Source organism: Anthonomus grandis, chromosome 9 (genome assembly GCF_022605725.1).
Source record: "Anthonomus grandis grandis chromosome 9, icAntGran1.3, whole genome shotgun sequence".
In the NCBI taxonomy this organism is placed as follows: Eukaryota; Metazoa; Arthropoda; class Insecta; order Coleoptera; family Curculionidae; genus Anthonomus; species Anthonomus grandis.
The window spans coordinates 19,084,156-19,111,438 of record NC_065554.1 but is presented as its reverse complement, the minus strand read 5'-3'; the positions used below and the strand labels follow the sequence as shown (position 1 = coordinate 19,111,438).

General features: G+C 34.4%; 1 protein-coding gene across 1 annotated transcript; it reads right to left on the bottom strand.

The window, feature by feature from the left end:
* Window positions 1-2,247: 2,247 nt before the first annotated feature.
* Window positions 2,248-26,430, bottom strand: LOC126740818 (apolipophorins). Its single transcript, XM_050447009.1, has 26 exons — window positions 26,296-26,430; window positions 16,756-16,785; window positions 16,475-16,671; window positions 16,147-16,412; window positions 15,836-16,093; window positions 15,567-15,775; window positions 14,968-15,158; window positions 14,635-14,909; window positions 14,416-14,570; window positions 13,643-14,361; window positions 12,738-13,559; window positions 10,204-12,685; window positions 8,752-9,264; window positions 7,811-8,469; window positions 7,492-7,756; window positions 6,597-7,432; window positions 6,392-6,541; window positions 6,039-6,336; window positions 5,762-5,980; window positions 5,404-5,705; window positions 4,878-5,085; window positions 4,634-4,817; window positions 3,074-3,410; window positions 2,786-3,016; window positions 2,524-2,724; window positions 2,248-2,464 (listed from the first exon to the last, which is right to left on the bottom strand). The coding sequence occupies exons 1-26, from the start codon at window positions 26,387-26,389 to the stop codon at window positions 2,453-2,455; spliced, it is 10,113 nt and encodes a 3,370-aa protein (XP_050302966.1). The 5' UTR covers window positions 26,390-26,430; the 3' UTR covers window positions 2,248-2,452.
* Between the last annotated feature and the right edge of the window lie 853 nt (window positions 26,431-27,283).

Here is a 27,283-nt window from a genome sequence, read left to right as displayed (position 1 = left end):
GCATCCGAAAGTGTTAGGAGCGAACCAATTTAAACTTTTTCCCAATCCATAGATCAAAGATATGAATTCTTATATCTCAAAAAACACGAATTGAATAAATCTATTATATTCTGTATTTACACCTATAACCTCGCTACTTCTCTAAAAATTGCAACGCTTATTTATTCGCAGATGGCACACAGTTCTACTTATCATTATTTCCTGAAGAAAAAAATAGGGCCACTAACTTCCTCGAAGCAACTTCCAAATTTTGTTTGTTCTCGTAATTTGGGACTCTAAATGGATCCGGTCTCAGGTATAAAGAGCAAATAAATAAATGCATATACAGGGTGTTTCATAATTAGTGGGACAAACTTAGAGGGGATATAAAGCGCCTGAAAATAAGCAAGTTTGTTCCATAAACCCCTATCCGAAAATGATTAAATTTTGAAATACAGGGTGATACAATTTTATTTTTCACGATAAATTTGACATCCTATAGATATTTTTCTGAAAATTATTAGGTAGTTTCTATGCGTCTAGTACTATTTCCTAATGCATAGTTTCATTTTTTATTTTACCAGCGGGCCAGAACCTAGTAGTGAACTCTTTAAAAAAATAGTACGCCACTGCTTTTTCTTCAAATAAAAAATATTTTTCAATTGCTTATTTATTTTATAGTAAATTTTCGTCTATTGGCTTTGTCTTCTCTGACGTAGCGTTTTCGCATAAAAAAATAAAGTCCATTGTTCGAAGTTCATTTCTTGCTAAAATTAAAATTTTTAGTTTTATCCGTTTGAGAATATTTACGGTATTTATTCTAATGAAAAAAATTACTTGCTTTGAGTGTGGAATTATCTACAGGGATGTCAAATTTATCGCGAAAAATCAGATTTTTTCTTAACATTTTAGCACCCTGTATCTCAAAATCTAATAATTTTTGGATAGGGGGTTTATTGCGCAAACTTACTTATTTAGAGGCCCTCTATAACCCCTTCAAGTTTGTCCCACTAATTATGAAACACCTTGTATACAGTCTGTTTATATTATATGTTAAATTTTGAATGATTATTTACGGCACCGATTATCTACATGACAGAAAGTTAACCTGAGTAATGCTATGGTTTTAAGTCATTTTAATTTTGCAGATTTAATATATGGACCAAGCTTGGACAGTATCGATAAAAAGAGTTCAACGAGTGCTTACTAAAGTCATGTCTACGGTTTATATGTGATGTTTGGCGTCGCGATCCGGTTAGCTACAATCTATACCTGAATATATTTCAATTCGTTCCTTATATTATAACCAGCTTAACTAACGTAACTTGACTAACTTATTTAATGAACAAAATAGGCTAAAGCCCCTTCTTTTTTGTGAACTACGTCATAGATTTTAATCTCTTCCCCTTTGCCTTCAATAACATTTTACGAAGCTCATTCTCCCGTAATGTATATATCTATTGTACAACCAAATTCTTACAGATTTGAAAACATTCCTACTAACTAACAGGCGTAAAGAAACATCATCAACAGTCTGGAAGACATACAAAAAATTAACCGTCCGAATTGAGTCAAAAGCCTTGGAAGAGTCATAAATCATCTAAGATTAGAAGCCTCTATCCAAAGTCTTCATTAGAGCCACCTTATATAAAAATTATTAAACAGGTTTGCAATTCACATCTTTTTAAATTTCATTTTATTATCTTTATTTCAATGTATTTTTTTTATTATAACACTATAATTTTATTGTTTCATGGAACTAAAATTTTTTATAATGTATATATTATGACCCTTCACTCTAGGATGGTTCTTTTTTATGACTGGCTATTTTTAGCTTGATTTTTTGTTGTATATACTAACTGGAACAATTTCAAAACACCTTTATTTTAGTTATAACTGTATTTCTTAAGTTTTGTTAATGCATATTTTGTTTTCACATTAAAGCATATTTTGATTTTGATTTTATACAGAGCGAAAACTGTTATTGACCAAATTATGACTCCTATTGAGTTATTCTTATAATAAGCTGTCAAAGCCATTAATGTCGTCTACTCCATAATTAGCAATATCTTTATCATTACTTGAGTTGAAGATGGAGGAGATGTAGTACTAAACTTTATTTATAAGTCATCGATTGTTAAAATATGCGCCAAAGATTATTATTATATTACTCTTTATTCCTTGTAAAAAGGGAATAAGAAACTGGCTAGTATCTATATTCTATCTACTAAAGGATCTTGCAAGTGATGGACCATTTTAAAACAAACGTTGGGTATTATCTGTTTATTTGTTATATCAATGATAACATATCAAATCGTACATCTTACACTAAATAATTTACAAAATTACAATACCATAAAGATGTAAAAAAATAATAATAAATCCTTAACTAGCACACTCTTAAACTATTATAGGATTCAGTTTGTTAAATTCGCTTAAAGTAATTAGGTTGATTGATACTATTTTGTTGCTTTTAGACCTTTTTCTGAAAGATAAAAGCATTAAAAATCATTGAAAAAAAATTAATCATTTTTTATATCATACCGATGGTCTGTCTCTACTAAAAGCTTCTGAGCACACATTAACAGCACTCCAAGGATTCACCATTTTACATTCGCAATCTAAACCTTGTTCAACATTGATAAGTTGCTCAGCGATATTAGATGCGGCTATTTTAATATATTGCTTCTGATCGGCGTCGTTCAATGACAAGAAGTTGTTGTTTACAAAAGCATTTCCACGGTTCTGAAAAACGAGATTATTGAAGAAATTTCGCAAGCATACAAGTACAAAAAGAATAAATTACCTGATTGACGGTGAAATCTACACAGTAGTCCTCATAGTTCAATTCCTTATGCAGTTCAGCAGTTCCTTTAGGATTCTTCTTGCCTTGAGATAAAGTGAATACATTCTGGCTGTTGAATCCAATGATATCTTTGGTCTTTTTAGCGTCTTTCAGCTTTAACGTACTGAACGGGGTGAACAGGTTCAAAGTGATCTTGTTGTTTTTGTAGAGATAGGCGAACAGTTTTTGAAGCTAGAGGAAAAGTTTAATATGAATTGAAAATTATTAAAATGACTACAAAGTACGTACCGGGTATAGTTTTCCAACTTCACACTCGTCACCGTTGACAACGATAATCGATTTCAAAGCGTTCGCTCTGAAAGGATAATTGGATGCGGCATCGAAAGTGCGCGATTTCAAGTTGAGTCCGCTTGCCAAACCGATTTCGTGGATGGCCTCTTTGATATCCCCGGCCCACTTCTGGATCTGTGGGTTTTCGATATCCTTAATGTCGTAGTCCGGTTTGGGTTCCTCTCCGAATTTCAGCGCTGGCGGTTTACCTTTGAATGTCAGTTTGCCACCGACTGTGATATGAGATGGCCATTGGTTCAAACCTCCGTATGTTACCAAGTGGAATTCAACGTCTCTGTAAATAGGCAAGAATTTGAGTCATCACCAGTCTATTCTAATAAATCTAAAGTATATATATGCACCGGTTTTATGAGTGTAAGCAATCAGGTAAAAATGCCATGGGAGCAGTTGAAGAAGTTCGATCTATGTTCAGTTTAATCAAGCCATGAAAAAAAAATGTAAATTTTAGTGAGGCAAGAGCTAATCCAGGTAATTTAGAAAGCAGAATAGTCTGGAAAGGAACATAAATAGCACCTTTTGAAGATGATTTTAATAGGAATCCAAACAGTGTTTAGTTCCAAATAATCTTTGCTATTGATTTGGGAAAAATAGAAATAGAAAATATGACACACTCGCTGGAAAGAATGATCTCTTGATTCTTACAAGAAATTTGAAAAGTGTATAGGGGAATAGTCATTTCCAGAGAAGTGGCAATACAAAATTATCTGTTTTATAAATGGTATATTTCTAAAATGATCTCAGTAGAAAATAACTTAGTGTAAACGTTGCTAAATATCGACCAATCATGAAGAGAAGAGAGATGAGTTTTCTCGACCCCATTTCAATTATAAAATATGCAAGCCTTTTGTCATTCGAGTTATTGAGGGAGCACGTTATATGGCAAAAATGCAGTATCTTCTGGTTAATTCGTTAATGATTTATCATGGTTATATCCTCCATGAAATTTTGAGTATAAAAAAGCGGGTGGGTGCCTCGTGTGCTCAATCCAGACAACAAGTACAAGCGTAATTTCTGTATCGTTTCGTGACTGTTGATGAAACATGCATACACAACACTTCAAACGGTGGATTTTATTCAACGAAAGTGCTCCAAAGAGGGCGAATACTGTCCTATGAAGAGATGATGACCACCGTTTTCTAGGATTCACAAGGTATAATCTACATCGACTACGTCTACCTAGAGAATGAACTCTGCCAAGAGTAAAAATATTTAAATTGGTAATTAAAAATTTGCCTTGAAGTTATCATTCCGTGGCCTTCTATTGCCTGAAAATGAAGATGAAAATAAAAATACTTCAATAAAGTGGGATTTACCAGGAAATAACAAGAAAAAATTCCAACTGCGTGGAAGAAATATATTTTTTTTAATTGAAAAAGATAGATAGTAAAGACATCCAAACTTTCAAACATTTAATGGAAATTTTGTGGATATCCAATGAATAGCTTGTATACTCTGTGGAATCTGAATTCTACATTGATTAACAAATGTATTCCTTACCTTACTGCTTTGGCACCCAACTCGCTTGTTATTTCAGGAATAAGTTGCTTGACCAACTTATCGTAAAGCTTCTGGTTCGCTTTTTCAGAATCAACGATAACAACGATATCGGCCGATTTCGATGGCAGTTTTACACTGAAAGTATCTCCGACACTGAAAGGTTTCTCGCTGTTGGTACATTTAACTAAAAAATACATTTAATAAAAATATAAACTTAAGCAGCAGTGTCAATTCATCGACATACCAAGATGTTCAGGTACGTGAATGGGTACATGTCTTATTTGGCAAGCAGCTACGTAAGCCTTGGCAATAGCTTCTTCGGTTCCTTTAACGTTGGCGGCCAATCCATGGGCACAAGCGGCCTTGAAGTTTTCTGTTGCTACGAATGGGTAGCACAGTCTTAGAGACGATTCGTAGTTGAATAGTTTGTTGCAAGTTGGGTTTTCTGGGATCTAAAAGAATAATTTGGTTATGATTTAATAATGTCAGAGATGGCTAGTTAGTGATTTCTACACAATACGCTGGATCTTTGGCATCAGTGACATGACATTCTAAGAAAATTTTTTTTTTGAGAAGAAGCAAAAGAAAATGGGGAAAAAGAAGGAGATCATGAATAAATGATATATATTTGATTAGACCTCATTTTAGATAATGCTAATTAAGGAACTAAAATGTAGAAATGGAAGAATATCATTTACGAAGATTCTGAGCGATGTTTGGTTACTGCATTATACTCTATAATAACATTAAAATTTTTATGAAATACTCACAGATTCGTGTTTTGGTGGTGTAACATCGGGACAGGAACTACTCAATTTATATCCATTTCCAAATTGTCCTTCAGCAGTCACGATTTTTCCATTAGGTAAAGTGAAGTCGTCATAAGGTTCCGCGTTACCGTTACCAAGCAGACCTCTCAACTGGCCGTGATAGAATCCTGACACTGATACGACACATCCCTGTAGATCTGGGACACATTCTACAGTTATACCAGCCGTAGAATGTAGACTGATTGTTTCGTAACCCCTCCATGCAGCCAAGGTTTGTTTGCGGATCGGCAGTTCGGTTGCGTCTGTAAATTGGTTGAAAATTATAATATTAAGCCAGGCTTGCTGACTATATTATTACCTTGGTTAATTTTAACTTTTCCACCCTGTTGTAAAGTGATAGAACCATGAGAATCAGCCAAGGTAATCGCAGTCAAGAGTCCATCCTTGTATGTTCCAGCCAAAGTGAAGTTACCATTAATAGCGTCTCTTACGAGGAGGTAATTACATTTGCCTGGGAATGTGATATGTTTGCCATCGAAGGTGAAGATGTGCTGACCTTGCACGATAAGCCCGAATACTTAAAAAGAAATAAAAACATGAACAGTAATCCAGTATTAAAACAAACAATTTCTTACATTGGAATGGTGCAACTAGTTCAAGTGGGTCGGTAAACAAACTCAAGACAAATTTGCCTATTTCGGGGTTTGATTCTTGATCTAAGATGTAACTGATTGGTGAGAATTTCACGGCAACTAATTTAGGCAAGTTATTGAAATAACTGAGTGGTAAAAAGCTGCTGGAATCGACACTAGAGCCTGGAAGTTGGATATTATCTGTTCTGATAATGTTGGACAGTTTCTTAACTATATTGGCGAGAACTTGGCCAATTTGTTCGAATGCTGCTATATCATCCACTGGTTGATTCTTCAATTTCTAAAAATCAAAGGGTGTTAAAATATTCTATTTTAGTCCATTCAAAATGACTTACCTTTTCGATGTAGTCAGTGACACTATCCAAAAGCATGTTGATGTCACTCTTGATTACAAATTCATTGGGGATAATATCCTTGATAGTCTCAAAGACTTCCCTTATAGTGTTGACTACGGCATCAGCGCTTGGAAGACCCTCTTTGATGAACTACAATAAAAATTACATAAAAAACTAATTCTAGTTGCAAATTTTTGATATTCACCTGTTCATATTGAGCTTTTAGCTCTTCAATAGCAGGAGATGCCTTGAGTTCATTACTGATTCTCTGAATTATTTCTCTGACACTCTCTAGACCATTGTTATAAATGTTTTGGATCAGTTTGCCGACATCCTTGAAAAGTTCTCTGAATGCACCAGCAAGTTCCTGAAGTTCTGGTTGATATTTCTCCAGAATTTCGGCTCCTTTACCTACAATGTTCAAGGCCATGTCCAATATAATTTGTGCAATCGAGTTAACTTCTTTCATTAAATTCGAAACAATTGTCTTAATCTGTGGCAACAGTTCCTTCTCAATTGATTGGATGACGGTTTTGAAAGATTCCTCTAATATTCTTGATGTTTCTTCGGCAAATTGACTTAATTTTTCGAACCATTCGGTGGTGACCGAAATAAGTGTTCCTAAAACCTTTTGGATAGCATCGCTGAGCTCTTTAACACTCTTGTCATTTAAGATTTCCTGTTTTAGTTCTTCGAATTCTTTGGCGTAGAATTGTTTCAATGGTTGCATGTTTGGTGTTGCTTTTTGGGCAATGGCGTTTAAGTCTTGGGCTTCTTTCTTGGCTTCCTCGATCCATTTTTCTCCCAATTGTTCTAATCCTTCGAAGTATTTGGTAGAGCGTTCTTTGATTTTTCCAAGAACGTTTTGGATGGCTTTAGAGTCAACTTTGTGGTCTGATTTTAGGAAGTTAGCATCATCCAATTTTACTGTGGCAAAGAATAAGTTCTGTTTGTTACCACCTTCTTGGATATCGGCGCGGATGTCGGCGATTTGGTCTGGGATCAGTCCGGCGTTGAAGAGCAGTTTTCTGTCTGGTTGTTCTAAAACGAGCAATTAAGCAATAAGTTTTGAAAATGTTGTTATACACCAATAAACTTACTTTCAAATCCAACGCTGTAAGCCACAGTGTTATAATTCTTAATTTCCATACGGCTGACGATTGGGTTGTTGTCATAGGAAGACACCTTTGATTCAATGACCTGTTCATTTTCAGATACGCGGATTTTATTAGATGCATCGATCAAAACTTGATTTAAGAGTTTAAGGTGGCCGGAAACTTCATTCGGAGACCATTTTGATGCGAGGGAGTTTTCCCATTTGGTACTTCCTACACGATACTTAACGTCTGAGTTATAGGTGAGTTCCTATGAAAGTTAAAAGGTAATAATCTGAGTTGACAAGTTGAATTTTTTACTTACGCTGTTTACTCTATCACCAGCAACGATTTCAGATCCACGAATATCAATTCCCAAGCCGCTACTCTTCAGTTCAAACGTTATCTTGGAAGATCCCTTGGTCTTTGTGCTGTCTAATTTAACTGATTTATGGTAGGTGTAAACCAACTTTTGATCATCTTGAGCGAAAATGTCAAGAACCGATTGAATATCGATCTGGCCGTTGTATGGAGTGCCTGATCTGGTTGCGGTGAAGGTACTTGATAAAGGCTTGTTGAGTCCAGGATGATTGAACTTCATTTGCCCATTGATCTTGCCACTGGTGTTAACATCCAGAGACCAAGACAACGCCGTCTTCTTGTTAGGATGGTTCTTCTTGTCAATATAGAAAGCTAGTTCTCCGCTAGCCTTTCCACCTTCTCTCAAGTTTTTAAATGGCACACTGTGAGCTTCCAGAGCTACCAACCTCTTAGGGGTGGTTAGACTAACTCCAGCTTCAGTTGGGTGGATGTAAAAACTATATTGGTATTTACTGTTTGCATTGTTTTGGAAGTGGGCATCTACTGTGTGGTCGATAACCCATTCTTTACGGTTGGTGGTGGCCTTTAGGCCAAATTCGTGGGAGAGACCAAGTTTACGTAGGTCAAGACTAATCTCGAGGACTTGGTTGAAGTTTGAAGCATCTGGAAATTGAAGAAATATTGCGATTATTGTTAAAAATTTAATATTATTGTATACTAAATTTGTACTTCTTTATAGCATCATCTAATTTGAAAGTCTTATTATTGGTACTTCTTTAAATGGACGGAGCTATTGCAGACATCGTGAGTTCATGAACATAAAATACTCTTAAATGAGAGATGAGATTGACCTGTTTCAGATGATACTTTGAAGAAGCTGGCAGTTAATGCTGATAACTTGTAATAATCTAATGAAGTTCCATTTTAAAAAACTTCTTTGCTTACCATTGGCGTTAATCTTATTTTCAATTTCGATGTAGGCACACTCCTTTGTTTTCTCGCAGTAAGAGTTTTGAAGTCTAAAGTGCTTGTTGGTTAGCTTGTATTCGGAATCGATAGCTCTGTCTCCCAAAGAGGCGTCAAACGAAACTTGTACTCCTTGTTCGCCATTTTTGGCAGTTTCTAATTTCTCCAAGATGTACTTGAAGTTGCCAGATCTGGATTGATCCTTCATCTTGAAGTCTCCGCTACCGTCGATTATGAATTTGCCATTTTCTTCCTTGGCGGCGTAAGAAAGTTCTCCGGATAAGTAGTTCTTGTCCGCGACTTTGATGTTGACGTTGAGTTTACGGTCAGAAGATCCAGCTTTGTTCGATGCTTCAAAAACGATCTTGTTCAGTTTTAAGCTGGGTGAGTTAACGTGTCCTTTTATAATAAGATTTTCGATGTTTTCAACGTTGATGTTGATGGATCCATCCAGAAGGAAAGATTTTTCTTCATTCACTAGTTTTAATTCACCTAAGATAAAAGGTGATTTAAAAAATCAGTTATTTTCGAGGGTTAAAATTTTGAAAAATAGATACATATTATATTTTGTGTAAAAAGTGCAAATTCGGCAAAGCAGAGCAAATTCGTAAAAAATATAGCTGATGAAGCTGATGAAGGAAAAGAAGAAGGAAAAAACCAAAGAAGAAGAAAGGATTAAGCCAATGGAGGAGAAGATGTTAGAAGTGAACAAGGACAGAAAAAAGATAGAAAAGTGCCTGGTGACGGTTCTTGGCGCAAACGAGGTGTCTCTTAGCTTTTTGATTTTGTTTCACTAATCGGATGGTTTACTGGAAAAGTGGTCGATATTTTTGTAAAGTCAAAATATTGTGAATTTTAAAAAGGAAAACGATATAGAAGAATATAAAGAATAGGCTAAAAATTATCAAAATGTATGTCAAGCTAATCACGAATGCTCAGCTGGCAAAATGGAGGGAGGTGCATTTATTAAAACGTTTAAACGATCGGAGTCTTTATATGGCATAATGTATCCAAATTAAGTCGCTGATGGAGATTTCAAAACCTTTAAAGGTAGATGAAAATCAAATAAGTAGAATCTCAGACTCGTAATGGCATTTACGCAATGATTTACCATAAACCTCTATAGATAGGAATTCAAAATACAATAAGTGCAGGGGCGGAGAAGACTCTTAGTGCTCATGGCAAAAACCAAAAACTATTGAAAATTTATCAAGCTACTTGCATAAATCACCACTATCTCAAGAAGTTTATGAGGGAATGTCTCTAGTTTATCAAGAGTGGAGCTTTCTTCACGTTGGATCACTACACTGGATCTTCCTTCACGTTGCCTAGGTGAATTCACACAGAATTCAAAAGAGAGTTTCAACTAAATCTTTCTGCGGTGGAAAAAAAACAATAACACTTCAACACGTTTTCAAAGTTTAAACTTACCTCCAAACTGACGGTCACTAACTTTATGCCCCTTAAGATATATCTGTCTTAGTTTCCCCTCGGGACAGACAAGTTTAACGTTGACAACGGGGCTGATTTCACTGAGTCCCAATTCTGAATTAACCTTCCAAGTCTTTCCATCTACCACGAGCTCTACGGAACTAACGACTTCGTTGCCACCCTGAGAACGTTTAGTGTTTACGATGATTTTATGGCTTTTCGGTCCTGCAGCTGTAACTGTATCAAGGCCAGCTACTAATTTATACTGGTGGTCAGAGGTTCTATCGAGGCTGACTTCACTCTTCACGGACTGTCCATTTCCATAAGTTACTAGCGAATTAGCAGATCCTCCTCGTTGATCTTCTTTGAGATTATAACTGGCATCGATACTGATTGGCTCGAGTTTGTTCAAAGTCATGGATCCCTTCACTTTTCCTGATAAAGGCCCAACAACAACATCACCAGATGATTTAAGGGTTACGAAAGAGCCTTCAGCATTTGCCGCATCTACTGAAACAGAACCTTCAACTTGAACTGGTGCAGAAGGATCTTCCGTTTTAGTTACAGATCCTTTTAGATCAACATTTAAGCTCTTCAGTGGTTCAGATGCGCTAGTGAGTTGGATCTTTAAGGCTCCTTCTTTCTTTGGTTTGCTCAAGTCATGATTGCCTTTGATTTGTAAGTTGTTTGCATTTCCGTAGCTACTTTGCAGGTCATAATCTCCAATGACTCCTTTATTGCAGTTGCTCACAAAGCGCACTTCCAAGGGATTACTAAGTATACTTCCAGATACTTTATTGTGCAAATTAAGTTGCTGTAATTCACCTTGCTTAGTGGACTTGATGGTTAAATCGTTGTTGATGTTTTTACCGTTACTGTCATCAGCGGATATGTTAATGTCGGCATCGATAATACCTTCCTCCATGTTGCTGTTTCTCCAGCTTCCCTTGTAACTGTATTTTGTGCCAGGGGTATTCTTGTTTTTCCTGTACTCTACACTTGATAAGACGTGTCCGGTGTAAAGGTCATTTACGCCTTTGCATTCAAAATTTGATTTTGCTTGTAAATACTGTTCTCCTGGGAGAGTTATTTCCAATTCGCTATTCAAATTTTCCAGATCGTTATTTCCGGTTTTAGATGCTTTTGCATTGACTTCAAGAGGATATCCGAAAGCATCAACTTTATTTTTAGTTTCCAGGGAGTTTTCATCCATGTTGGTTTGAGTGGAGATAGAAATTTTAGCAGAGTTGTCTTTTGCGTTTGGATAAAAGTTTATACTAATATCGTAACGCTTATCTGGTTGAACGTTGAAGGTGGTATCAGCTTTGAATTGACGTTTGCCGTTTTGTAGATCAACAACAACTTCACCGTTTCCAGTACCGCTGTTTGAGTGCACTTGACCATTAAGATTAATTAAGTTTCTGATAGCGAGTTTAAGGCTTCCGTTGGCATTGCCCTTTTTGTCAGCTCTTAAGAATGAGTCGATAATGCTGTCACTTCCAGAGTTAATTTTAGCATGAGCGTCTACGTCTTCTTCAGTCATTTTAAGTCCAGTGCTTACCTTGATAGGACCAGCCTGTGTTGGTACATGGATGGTTAAATCCGTACCGACATTCATATAGTGAGGGCGAATGGCATGGGTGATTACACCGTCAAATTTCAATTTTCTTCCGTTTAATTCAATAGTGTTGGAAATTTTACTTTGGTCATTCGGAAGGACTTGTCTGGACGATTTCACTTCAAGCTTGTTTTCTAGACCCCATACTTCGAATTCCACTTGATAGTCACCGTTAGATTTTTCGTTGACTTTAGCTTCTAGTTCTGATCCCAGTTTTAGTTCGCCATATTCAAGGTTGATGTCATAGTCGATTGAATTTGGAGTCTGTTCCAGCTCGAGTTTTGCGTTAACTCCGATAAGAGGATATTTGATACTTTGTTTGGTAGCAAAACGGAAATCTGAGGAACTTTTAAACTTATTTACTATACTCGAGGTGATGGTCAAGATGGCAGTTTTCGAGTTTAGATCTGGTCCATGGATTAACTGGATAGCTACGTCGCAGTTGTTCACTTGACGTTTCAGTTCTCCTTTAAGGTTAAAGTTGGCGTTACTGTTAATCGTGTTTTCCATTTTAACATTAAACTTTACTAGTTCTACTGTTAGTTGTAGACGACCTTCAAACTTAACGTTGGCGCCTGGACTGGGGGCCATACTGATATCGGTAAACCAGATTCCGGAGTCTTTTCCAGCTGTTCCTTGCAGCCCTAATTCATATTGTTCACTGACAACTTTTATATTCTCGAAAGTTAATTTGAAGTTTTCTCCATTTTGCTCGACGATAACTTGACCCTCAGTTTTCACTGGTAAGGGTATCAGTCCTTGTGGAGTTCTGTATTCCAGAATTGGTTTGTAAATTGTTTTATCTGAAGTGCCGGATACAGCAACTCCTATTTTACCAGAAAATTCTTCTTGGTCATTAGTAAGCTAGAAAGAAATGGAATTAGTTATATTTAAGGATGGATAAATCCAAACTTACCTTTAAAAGTAAAGATCTTTCAACGTTAGTCATAACAATCCTGGCTTCAGCGGATGCTTGTTTCTGTGGTGAACTAAATAATGCTCTAATAAACTTCTCTGGAGAATACTCAGCCGCGAGGTCCAAAGACACCTTCTTCTGTCCATCCTTACCGATAGTTTCAAAAATAAGATCGGCGTGTCCTTCTTTGGTGTTATGCCTGATATGATATTCAGATACGTCGTCGTTTTCGATCGTTACGGCGATTTTGGCATCACCAGCCAACGGGAATGGCAAAATCGGGATCTGTTGTCCCTCTAGATTGGGTCCGTTTACTTCAGCGCAGAACGTCAAACCGATGAAGGGGCTCAGTTGGTCCAAGCAAATCGAAAAGTCTTTTACTTGAGTGAATTTAAGTGGAAGATTTTTTTCGCGTCCAGCTTGCTCTTTGTTTACAAACACGATTTCATGGTTGGCGGACATCAGTTTTTGTTCAGCAACTGGTAAACCGAATTTCACATCGAATCCTGAAGATTGGTCCCAGGATGCTGTTAAGTCGCCGCCGGTGGAAGAGTACAAGGTGGAAATTACTTTTAAGCCATTTTCGACAACCAAAGAGTCTAGGGTTAGTTTTCCGGATACTTCGATGTTAGAGCTTGGGGCAAGTTTTATTTTCAATTCTCCTTTGTCTGGATTATTAAGCAAATGACGGAGGTCAATACTTCCTTGGGCCTTAATTTGGATTGTCGCCGTTCCTTCTACGGCGAGACGAAGAGGGAAACCGAGGGAGGTAGGGTATGCTAATTCAGTGTCTAGGAAATTGATGTTGCGACGTAGAGTTTCCTGTAAAAAAATCAAAAATTAATAGAAATCGATTTATTTTCACATATTTATTAAATTGGTAATATATCACTTAAAATGCTTACATCGAAATTGTTCAGCTTATCAAGTCCATTATTCAACTCCTGGATTATTTTGTCAATGATCTCTTCAGGTTTCACCTTAGCTTCCTGGTTAATATTTAAAAAGAATATTTCACCACCGAAAGCCTTTACTCCCAAATCCAGATCCAAATCTTTATTCAGCTCACTTGTTTTAATCTGCACTTGCTTAGCGATATGATCGATTTCAGCCTTACTAACATCCCTTCTGTTCCTGTTTAAAGTGGCTTTTAGTTTCTGTTCCACATACTGGGCCAAATTACCAAATTTGTTTTTTCCCTCTTTAAGGGTGCTGGATAACATCGAGTGTCTTAAAACTCCTTTTGGTCCGAAGTAATGTTCGACGAGCCTGTCCAGATTTTCTTGTCTAATTTCAATTTCTAGGGTATTAAAGCGGTGTCCGAAAATTTCCGCGGTAAGATTGAGATTGCTGGATCTAGGCAACCAGGAATTTTGGCTGTAGATGACGTTGGATTCGGCAGCCGCTCCATATCCTAAGGTGTCTATGGAATACGAAAATTCACCGTTGAATGAATATTTACGAGGATCGATTGGGAAGTTTCTTCTGACGCTAAATCCTAAGAATTGTTTGGCCAGACTCTTGTCCGGGTTGGCAGAGGCGCGGAGAGCGTGGATGTGGGATGCGATGAACCCACCGACTTGGATGCTTGGTTCTTTTAAGAGTAGAGCCTTGATTGCGTTTCCTTTAACGAAGACAAGAGTTACAGATGCCTTTCCAATATATCACTTCAACTTACCAATTTTAGCATTCGGACATTGGGCCACTGCCAAATAAGCTTTAATCCTGACTTCGGAATCTTGCTGAATATCTTGCAAAATTTGCAAAGCGCTGTTTCTCAGTTTGTCTTTGCATGGGTCAGCCAAGTAAGTTTCCAAAGCGGCTACCCGCACTCTATACAAATCAAAACACAATTTTAGTATAAGCGATTCCAGATTAGATGACGGTAAGTACACACCTGTTGGGGATATTTTTGTTTTGTGCAAGTCCAGTAAGTTTGGGGATGACATTTTCGTTCAAATGATGGAAGTTAGCAAGAGCCTTAAGGGCAAACACCGCGTCATTTTCTTGTTCCCTATTGGTAGGCTTGGTGCCGATCTTCGCTAGCAATTTGCTGGTAAGGGTCTTAATTTCTGCGTTGTCGCTGCAGTCGTGCTGCTGGCAGAATTTACCGGCAAGGTTGCCAATACCTAGGTAGGCTTCCCGGGGTAGATTTGCGGTATTTAGGAGAGTCTAAAGGGAATTTTGTTTGCTTTATTGTCAAAGGGTGTGTGTTCAATGTAAAACTTACAGTGGCAGCCTTAACAGATCCCGCGGTGGCATGCCTAACTACGTTTAGTCCCAAAAGAACTAGTCTCCTATCAGTTTCATCAAGTTGTTTCTTGTCCAAAAGTTCAAGTAAGGCCTCCACGGTATCACCGTTTCCTGCTCTAAGTAGAGCGTCTAAATATAGTCGTTTTGCTGCCTCTTTGTCACCAACACCTAGTAAAAACAGAATAGATTTATTCAACGATCTTAAATATTGATATTAAACAATTATCGGAGCCTACAGATCGGGCAGACTCATCAAGATTCGCGATTTATCCCCCTAGCATTATTGCTTTATAATGAGAGTATTACTATCTAATAAGGAAAATTAGTATCCAGCAACTTGTTTCGAAAAATTTTAGATTTGCGTGTGAGTACGATGATTTTAAGAAATTATAAAAGTTTCTCAAGACATTCTATTTATAGATACAGCATAATGAAATAACCAGCCAATCCAGAAAAATCAGAGGCATTCCCATAAGAACATGTATTGCTTGACTCTTTACTCTTTTATATCGTTATTAATATATTCGAACATTTCTTTGTAGGGATTAATGTTTATTATATAAAAAAGATACTTACCTACTCCACTCTTAACTTGATTGTAAACAGCCAAAAGGTCATTTTTATTGCTAACCCTTACAATTTTCAACAAATTAATGAATTCCCTGGCCGTGTTTTCGCCTACAACAATGTCAATGGTCTTTGCGACCTCTTTCACTGCATTTTGGATAGTCTGGACATTACTGCCTGGTGCCACTACTGGATGAGGGTTTTCAAAGATGATAGATCTGAGGTAAGTAGGAAAATTATTAGTCAAATTGATTATGTTTCTTTTACTAGTTCATTACCTGGGTTTGGTGGTGGTTACTTGTGGACTTTCCGGAGAACTGCCGCTAAAGTGCAATTTACTGATGACCTGTGCCTTGGCACCATTTTTCCCAACGGAAAACGGTACAAACAGGTAATCTTCACTCACGGTAGCTTGATCGAGGATTCCATTTTTGATTTTCAAAGTGGCGCTGTAATCGCCGTTAAGGATCGGGCTTGATTTGATTTCGCTGTTCAGGTTCAATGCAGTCGTGAGGAAGTCATGTTGAATATGTTCTCTGGAAAATACTTATATAAATCAAGGCCTGAGAGTAACCTAGCATATTCTTACCTAAAGAAGCATTTGTTAAGACTTCTTGCCTTCTGGATGACTACGACGTCTCCTTCTTTGTGCGTGGCTACATCAGTGGGGCACCTTCCAAAAACGTCAGTTTCGAAGCCGGACTTCGAGACCGCCTGGAAAATTGAAGCGATGGCCCTCTTAACGTTGATCGAGTTCTGATTATCGCCATCCACCACGCAAATACTATCGTCAACCAGACCGTCATTGTTGTTGATGCGGATAGGTTTTTCGATGTCGGGGATTGAACCATGTTTCTGTAAATTTAGAATATATATTAGAACTTTCACTGATCAATGTTATATGCTTAAGTTATTACCTTTCCATTGGCACCAGCAATAATCACATTTTGTAACCTGATCAACTGGTTACAATCTGGTAATTGGGTGAGCAAAACGTCAGCTTTAACTAAGGTACTGGTCGTCTGTCCTTCGGCTGAAGACAGGGCGATGTCGATTTTGCCCTCATAGCTGTATTTATATGTCGTGCCTAAACTATACTTAAATGTGTGGGGACCTAAGATAAAAATTTGAGATTAATATATCTAATAGTTTATTATCCTGTCAAGGATGCGCATCAGCAATGTGATGGAATACTTACTTGCTTGCTTACAACCGCTCCGGCAAACATCTGAAACAGAAAATATAGGACTAATTAATTGGGATTTTGATTAATTGAAATCTGTGAAGATTATTTATATATGACTGAAACTAATGGAATCAGACCTCTGAAACCATATATCTTTAGATGACAGAATATTAAATAATGATCAACGTAGTCCAAGGCTTGAAGTCGTGAAACACTGATTCCTTCAAGCATAGAATAACCAGACAAATTCTCTCGTTAGCCTATGCTTCAAGTCTCACAAGTTTCTTTTAAGCAACTTCTCTATATTTCGAGCTCTTTAAAAACAACTGAGATTGACCTAGATTTTACTGGAAAATCAGTCTTCCTCCTTAAATAGAGGAAAAATTAAATACAATTTTTAGTTTTCTTCTAATTTTTCTCTATAGAACATCAACTGAGGTTATTAATTGATGACATTGAATCTACATTCAAGGCTGAATAATGTCACATCTGCTATAGTTCATAAAAAATGTTTCGATTGTCGGATGATATTGAAGAACTTAAAATTATTTTTACCTCATATTTGTATTATATCATAGTGAGCTTCTAAGAAACTCGGAAGATACAAACAATTAGCAAGATGCCTTATATCTTGTTAACATATGATTATTCTGTGCATATCTGACTAATGCCAAAAAGAAGGAAGAAATATTTTTCTATCTAAAAGTCTAACCTGGTTAAATTATGATCAATGCGTTCTAGGTAAAAATATTCAAAGAAGTTCAAGAAATATTTCAAATTCAATCTAAATCAGTGCCAATTATCAGATCCAATCCTTTCCGCTATAAGCATATCAAATGATGGTAGTGTAATGAGTAAAAAGATCTTAAGAGACCAAACATTTAATATAGATCACAAGGTATACTCACACCTATAAAATAGTCAAAGGCTTAATGCAAGGCTGATATAGCCATTTATTTGCAATGCACATACACCACCAAGATGTTATAAGAGAAAAAGTTTTTGCTTTTAAAGACTTTATGAGTATTATTGATTTGCAGATCAACTGGGGCCAAGAAAAATGATTAAGAATTGAGTTCAGCTTAGACTTCACAGTTCAGAGCAGAGTAGACAGCACTTCTGCTATTATCAAATGGAATATAATAGTGATCAATCAATTACTCGAAGGCTTTAGGCAAGTCTCAAAAGACTCTTTATTTCAAAAGAAGAAAATAACCCTATTTCTGACATCCTATTTCTTTACATCTAGATCCAGTTAGTAGACAAGACACTTCCATTGTTAAGATATTGATAAACCATAGATCAATACCTTTGCTAAGTTCGTCAAAAGAATTGAATAATGATAAAAGAGTTATACGAGTATTCTTAGATCTGAGAAAGGCATTTGACACTGACAAATAGACACTGGGGTACACGAGCCTGGATAACGAACGCAATTTATTTATTTTAAATTCTGAATATTAGAACGCATAGTGAAGAGTCAGTGTTAAAAATTAAGGATTGCTTAGTTAAAAAAATATATTTGCATTTAATATGAATTACTAAAAATTACATTTAATCTCAAGCCAAATGATCCCCTGAGGAACGAAAAATCGAGATGAAAAAGGGATTAAATCAAAATCTATAATGATAGCTATAATGTAAATATAAAAAAACAATGATAAATATTCAGGTATGCTCTTGGATGAATGTTTTAGTTAGACCGAAACCTTTGGTGTAGAGCTTTTGAGCGATGTCTCATATAATAATCAGATGACATATAAATATGGGTTCGATAATCCTTGATTGGACATAAATATTTAATATTATCGAAGAGAGAAATATTATATTAGAAGGAAATTTAGTTGAAATAGTCGGTGATTAGTCTTTCATTATGAACTTATACTGGAAACTGCTGCAGATCGGTCTAGTAGAAGTAGAATTAACTTGGTATACCTTGAAAATTTTTTGAAAAAAGAACATATTTTTATTGGATAAAAAAAATAATTCCTTGATTTTGAGTACTATAGATGATAAATATTATTCATTAAAGGTGTACCAGTATACAATGCTTAGGAATGTGAAGAAAATGAAAAATTCTTTGTTTTACAGATTTAATTAACATCAACTACGTAAAACTACAATAATTAATATAATAAGTATGTTATTAAAGACTCAACAACAAAGTTAGTAAAATTCCTGGTAGTTATTTTCCTATTGACCGTGTAATTCCAATTAAGATTATTCTCTTTCCTGATAATATTACTTATGGTAAACAAGCAAATTTATTTAATTTAAATCATTTTGCGTTAATTTAATGGCAGATGTTCTTACTCATCAAAATTATATAAAATCAAAATCGGGTCTTATCATTCATTCTTTTTTTGTCAAAACACCGAAGTCGGCATTAAAAGTTATTATTTAACATTAGCAAAAACATATATCTACATGTCGGGGTCAAAGTGTTGTTGCCAGCCACCTTAAAAATCAAACAAAAATCATCATTTTATCTCTTCTACAAGCGTTATTTATACATTAATTATTGATGATTCTAGGCCTTGAACTTGCATGCGATTAAAAAGGTCAAGAGATGCGTTTTTGTATAAAACAAAATTTCTATTTAAATTTTTATAAGATGCACCTGAGTATCATCCATATAATGAGCGTCTCGTAATTTAAATTGCATCTATATTTGTCATTTTATCGCGACAAAAACGTTTAGTTTTAGTAACATACCTTTATCATGCTGCACTTGTATTGCTTTACCCTATTAAGATCAGTTGGGAAATGGCTATTATTTCAATTATTTTAAGTGGATAATAGTCTTTGTACGAACGTTTTATATTGGACCCCGGTATGAGAGAGGAACAAAGGACTTTGGGAAATGTTGATCTAAAAAAAAAACTTTGAAAACTCAAAATTATTATTACAAACATATTATTGGATAAGGACCTTTTATCCTGCGTCTATTTATAATAAAGATAAACACGAAGACCGATATGGATATTTAAATAAACACCAATTAAAAATTCATCAACCCCCTTATCGAAAAGTTCAATAAATTTGTATAAATATTTTAATTAAGAACTTTTCTTGCTATCTTAGTTTTAAAAGCATATTCTTTTTTAAGGTCGTAACCTGGTGGTTGTTATTCATTTAAAATTACAACAAATAGATGTTTTATAATCTCTTTGCTGATTACGGCAGTTTTTTTTGCGATAAGTTGATTAATGAGCAATAGACGTTTAGTTAATACTGGGTGTAGTATTAAGGCAATGATGAAAATTTTGCGAATATGGGGAATATTGCGAAAACGAGAAGACAATTATTGCCTATAACTTTGTTAAAATATTTCAAGGAATATAGTATCCTCGCTGCAAATATCTACATCATATAATGCTTTTGCCAAGTCACAGAAAAGATAATCTAAAGGGAACTACACAAAGTCTCGGTCTCAAAAGTATTTATTAATTCTAACAGTAGGTTACACGTGTTTCGCTCATATTAAAAGCATCATCAGACCTTAAAAATCGACCTGACCTGACTTTAGGTAGACTTTTTGTAGTTCCCTTTAGATTATTGAATCTAGGTCTCTTTGCGAAAATGGACGACTTCTTTCAAACAGAAAACATAAGTTGCTCGGATTAAAACTTTTAAAGCATTACATTCTCCACCTGATTTGAAGCTCAATAACCTGGATTCAATTTTGATTAAACGATTGTGAAGTATTTTGTTAAAAAAAATAATTTTAAATGACAAGTCTATTAAAGATTATATGGATGTGCAACTTTTAATTTAACGGTAGACCACTTGGTAAGTTTTGATCAAAGATTTTGATACATAAAACATCATTCTTAGAGCATTGAGCTTAACCCAGAGAGATAACTAATGAGGAATAGAAGTTAAGTTAAAATTGCGTGTTCATAGAATACCAGAAGATAGATGCAATGCTGAGGATAATGAAGGTAAAAATACTGAGAATAGATCATCCAGAAGACAATTCTTGTCAAAAAGGAGGCTAGAAATTTTTAAGGAATAGATGACAATGTCCTCGTTTTAAATATTAAATATTTCACCATTTCAAGATATTGATCTAAGTCCTAAGGAATCTTTAAAATATCTTCATCATATAATGGTTTTGACAAGTCAACTTTTAAAGTATTCTGTTCACCACCTGATTGGAAGGTGAAGTTTATTACGAAATTTCAACTTTTGGTTTAAGGTTAGACAACTTGAAAAGTTTTGGTCAAAGCTTGTGATTCATAAAACATCATTCTTAGAGCATTGAATGCTCTAAGAATGATGCTGAAGAATGATGATCACAGAGAACATAAGCTAACTTGATTATAACTTTTAAATCATTTTATTCACCACCTGATTGAAAGTTGGATAACCAAGATGCAATTTTCATCAAATGATTATGAAATCAAATTAAGTTTATTAAAAAATTTCAAAAAACACGAGTAAAAAATTGATATGCCAACTAATATTATTAAACTTGAGTAGTAATCATTTTCTTCTGAATACAATGAGAATCAGTTCAGTCTAAGAATCATCATGACTTTAAATTCAAAGTTAGACCAGTTGTAAATTTTTTAATCAAAGACTTCTGAATGCATCACATTGTTTTCAAAGCATTAAATGCGTACTCCAACGCGATTTTTGTTTATTTGTCTGCCATATAGTGTTACTAATAAGTGTCATAATAAGTTTTCCAGAAATTCTTACTAGAATAGGCGATATCCTAAAAATAAATTGTCTCTAATTCGGATAATATTAGTCTGAGTCATATTGGATCCTTGTGAATATACCTACATACTTATGTATATTTTATAGAGTAAACACCATTTTTCCATTGAATAAATGAAGGAGGCTTACGGGATTGGAATATTGGTTATAGAGCCATAAATTCATAATTCAATGTAATTGGATTGTTATTTTTTATGAAAATCTATTTTAAATGAATAATTGAAGCAATAATTTATTTTCACTATATGTCCTATTCTATAAAATCAAAGGAGTAAAATAATTTGTCTAAATATACCTAATATATAATGCCTAAATATTACCCAGTAATAGTGGTAATATTTAGGCAGCATTCGAAAAGCATTTCTCAAAAAGCATGCACCAGGGTCTCTTTTCAAAAAATGTATTTGCATGATAAAGACTAAACAGTGTTTCACCCCCTCTAGTAACGACAGATATTGCTTTAGAGTGTTTGTCGCAATTTGTAGAGAAAAACCCTGAGTCGGTTTTTGCTTAGTAGGGCCAAAAAATACAAAGATGGAACAGAATATGGAATATAACTAGGGACAACTGACACAAGAATGCGATTTCGTCATTACTCTAATTAATCTCTTCGGAGCTCCAAAAACCTTCATCGCTGGAAATGAGGGTGCTCAAAATAGATTGTAGAATATATGAATTAGTTTGATATTGTGTCAAGAATCCGGTGAAAATGGACAGAAGAGAGCAGTTCTTCAGATGTTTTCAGTTCAACAGAGGGTCTCTAACTCAACTGCTAGGAATTTTAAATTATTTGATAGAGGAATGGATCCTGATTCCTAGGGCCTAACTTTATTAAAGTATGAATATCAAACCTGTTTTTTAATGATTTAATATGAGGTCGGTTGAGGATGAAAATGAGGTCATTTTTGTTGTACCATCCCTTCATCAAGTCAATAACCCAACAAAAAACAGATAAAGCGTTAATTTCGGTCCCAGTTAAAATGAAAGCGAGTTGTCGTCAGCATAGTGGCAACCAGTTCCATTGGATATATTTCTGATAAATTACATTTAGGAAAAAGAGGAAGGGCCACAAGATGCAGCCTTGAAGCTTTCAAGGTTAACCATTAAAGCTGGATAAGCTTTGGTGCCTAATCATCATTTTTAGACAAGACAGGAATTAGAACATAAAATATTTTGGTTAATGATTTTTGGATCTTATACAGGATTCTTAGAATATCTAATTTGTTTCGAATACACCAAACGAAAAGAGTTTTGGTCTCAGAGAACTAATTCAATTTTTAAAGCTGCACGTGTTTTGTCCCAAACCGAAGCATCTTCAGAGCTTAGTAATAAGGAGTAAAAACACTATACATCGCTATTAAAAACAAACCGTTTATCTTTAAGTGTCGAAAAAAACCATACACCCCATTTTTCTTACGTTTTCTACGCCAAATACTACCAATCTACGAAAATATTACAAAAAATTAACTAAAAACCGGATTCCTGTAATTTTGTCTTGTAATTCCTAATAATTATAATAAATCTATATAAATGAAATTGTACCAAATTAAGCTACATTAGCTTGCCTCTAAGGAGAAGCAGCTGCTAGAGTACAAAAGAGAATTAAAAAACAATAAATAAACATGTAAGCAAAGTAAGCACTATAGTAAGCACTGAGATAAAAATATATTATAATATCTAATTAGAAAAGAGAGGGGTAAGAGATAGAACAGATAGAAGAGCATAGATATTTCGAATATGATGACCAATTTGCTTTGGTCCAATTTGGCTTTAAAGTTGAAAACTGATATCAATGTTTCTATGAGGTGGTATAGTTAAAATTATATAATTTATGAATTTGCGGTAGACATATGGAGGACATTTAAATTTATTAATTTTATAAATAATACTTCCATTAAGCCATTCAGACAACAATTTTGCACTTTTTATGCATAGAATGTTCAAAAAAATACCATATACGCCATCGGTAAAGTAAAAAAATTATGAAAACATGATGAAATTTTAACTAAATCCTTAAATTCTATTACATTTTTGCGTAGTTCATCAAGTTTATTAATTTGCTTTTATAAGATTTTAAAGCAATTGATCCAAGGATTCCAATAATACGATATTGCACTTAAACTTGCCATAAATGAGGTATAAATTTGAGTATCATTTGCATGCAGGTGATATTTGCAATATTTCATGAAATTTACAATCTTAAAAGTATATATGCCATATAAAAGTGGGCAAAGTATACTCTTCTGAGGTACTCCTGTTTTGACAGTGAAAAATGTTGATATTTTTTGCTCAAGGCAAATTCGCTGTTAAAAATGAACTAAAACGAAAACACAGCTCCCTTAAAGGTAATATATTTTAAAATCGCAATCATGATATTACGATCCATCATATCATGTGCTTTAGATAGGACCAAGACAGTTGCATTTCCAGATTCTTAAGAATTGACAATAGACTATTTGAGTTTCCATAGCTTTTTCCAAAATTTTTAGGAATATTGGCAGGATTGATTTAATTTAGTAGGGTAAGTTAACGTTGGCTATTTTCCATTTCTTTGAAAAGTACGAGTTCTTTATGCTAACTATCTATAACAATTATAAAAGGCCGGCATAAGTGAGAAGTGTGATGTTACATTTTATATTAAGAATAATTTTGCAACTTAATTTTTTATCCAGTTTTTAGAATTTTGATTTTATTTTGTTTTTTATTGGCATCTTTAGAATGGCATCTCATTTGAAATTTGTAATTGTTAATCACAAAAAACTAGGAACCTTGCCTAATCTTAATATCTTTTAAATATCTAGATAGTGTCATATTAATGATATCTATATATACGGAGTTGGTGATATTAATAATTAGTGATTATTAACTTGTCAAAAATGGAAAAACAACTGAACCTCATCAAGTGAGCCTGAAATTTTAATACTGTTAGGCGGTGAAGGAATAACAGCTCTCATGAAACTTTAACTCGATCTACGAAACCCGAATTATACCGACAAATAGGCTCTAATCAACATTTGTCATGATCTCGAAGAAGAATAGAGCAAGTAAATGTAAAGACCATCGAAAATTTTGTCTAATGATCCATGTCTTAAAAATATTTCTTGAAAGTTATACATGGCATAAATATAATAAGCAGTTTGGTTTTTGGAGCGGTCTAGAAACTACTGAGGCCTTGTTTTCTGTTCATGTTCTGATCCAAATATAAAAGATGAAAAATAATATAAAATATATCGTGATGTTATCTCTAGTGTGTTCCTTTATTTAATTAATTTTGAAAAGGCTCTTGATAAAGTACGCCATGATAAGATGCTACGAATTTTATTTACAATAGGGGTAGATGGGAAAGACATTTATATAACTGAAAATTTGTACAGGCATCAGAGTGCGGGTGAAACATTTACTTAGCGGATAAAATTAGCGTCAACGAGCGTCAACTTGTAAATGAGTTTGAATACTCAATGCCAGCAAAACCAAGAATATTAGAGATGATGGTATTACAGTGGCCAATGACACAAAGTTGAAGAAATATTAGTGTATCTCGATAGCAACATGAATGATCAGTAGAACCCAACTGTGGAAATGAAAACGAGAATAGAGAAAGCTCGTGCTGCCTTTGAGAAGGTAAAAAGAGTGTTAATCTCTCCAGGTCTCTTGTATGGAAGCATGGATACTTACAAATATCATACTCAAAAGTCTAGAACCATTTGAGATGTGGGTATACCGGTGATAACTAAAAAATCAGTTATGTAGACAGAATTAGTAACATATATTTCTATAATATATTTCTCAATCGCATGGTCACAGATTTAGAAGCAATTAAAACTATTAAACAATGCAATTTATTTATCTATATCTATATTATAGAGAGAAAAGTTCTAGACAAGCGAAGTTCAGGAAGAAGGAGAACATTGTGGTTGAAGAACATTATAACGTTAGCTATAATGTGAGTTGTCAACACGATGGCCAACAATCGTTGAACGGTCATGGTAACACAAGAAAAAGAGTTTATTATGCAGATAATTCTTGTAAAAAATAGGGACAAATAATTTAGTTATATAATTAATTAATTTAGTTTTATTATGAAGAAATAGGGTGGATTTTTACACAATTTCAGCTCAACCGCAGATATATTCAATGTTGATTTAATATGTTTTTTTTTATACCATATAGAAAACTTTTTTTAAATATAAATAATATCAAATAAATTATTTAATGCTAAATAATTTGCATCTGCTTAAGACCATATCATTTTTAATTAAGACTGCTGCTTTTTTTTAATTTGATTGATTATAAATAGACATTTAATACTGAAAAAGAAATTGACAGAGAGAAATTTTGTAGTAAATATATGGACGAGATTTTTCCTTAAAATTTGACTTATATTTTCATATTTTTGTATGATGCTTCTTAGACGATAATAATTAATTTATCTTTAAATAAACCAATAAAAATTTGGTAATAAAAATAAAGAACAATTGCCAATTTACAATTTTAAATTAAATTTTATATTTTCGTAAAGCCAAAATATTAATTCCTTGATATGAATTACTTATCCTTGAATTAATAATTAACCGAATAAGAAATATAGGATTTTTAAAACCACAAAATTAAAAAAAAATCTTAAAAATACTGAAATCAAACACTTTATCCTAGCAGCCCTTTTTAAAAGTATAAAATATTAAACCGCATTGGAAAAAAAATCTCAATATTAATCAATTCTTCACCACCATACCTTTCACATTTTGATCGCTTTTAAAACCCCCCCAAGAGAAAAAATAAATCACTTAAAATCACTACAAAGTCACTTCACTGGTGTGTACCTACCTTCAGAGTCCGCAAATCCGATCACTAAAATTACCAGGAACACCAAGAGACCAAGAGGGGTCGTCCGCCAACGATGACCACTAGAGCCGTCCATCTTCAATGAAGTCGGCAACGCAACAACTGGAGATAATTATACCCCATTCGTTTTTATACTCCAGCTCTGTATTATACCCAAATTGATAAGAGTGTCATTTGTAATCACTACGATGACCGGCTCTTTTGTTTGTCGTTCTGGCGGAGGAGCTGTGTGTGAGAATTTTCTTCAGGATCAGCGTTTTTCTGTGTTTGTTGTTTTTTTCTGACAAATAACATTCACTGGCTCGTCAAAATATTCATTTATTTCTCTTAAAACACAGGGGGTTTCTAAGAACTTAAAGCTATTAGAATTGGTAACATTTTTGCTGTTATATTCACTTTATAAAGGGAGTTACATAAAGGAAAACTGCAAATTTTATTAATATAGTGGAAAAGGAGAAATAACTGATAGTCACATTATCGAATTTTTTTCTAAAAAGCACTTTCCTTGGATTTACGCTGTTTACCTTGTAAAGGCTGTCCCAAATTCGGAACTGACCAATTGAGATCTCGAAATGTGGTGTGTTAAATTATGGCAAAGTTGCTTAATTTGAGGTTTGTTATTAAAATTAGCTATTTTACTAATTTAGTTTTAACTGGTGAATAAAAATCAATGTCTTAAAAGATTTAAGAGATCTTTGAAATATTCGTTTTATTACTGTGAAATCTCTCGAAATTTAAAGCTACTGAATTTTTAAGTTATTGTTTGGAAAAGAACTCTCTAGAGTAAGTACTCAGAGAGTTGTTGATGCTAAGCAATTTATGTGTGACAGAAATGCCAGGACTAGCAAGAGATATATTGGTGAGGGAATTCTAATTTTTGTTACTAATAAGTTGTCCACTCACATTGTCTTAATAATGGAGGATGGTGTCAAGCAATTCTATATCATGTGCCAAGTTAATAACTACAAAT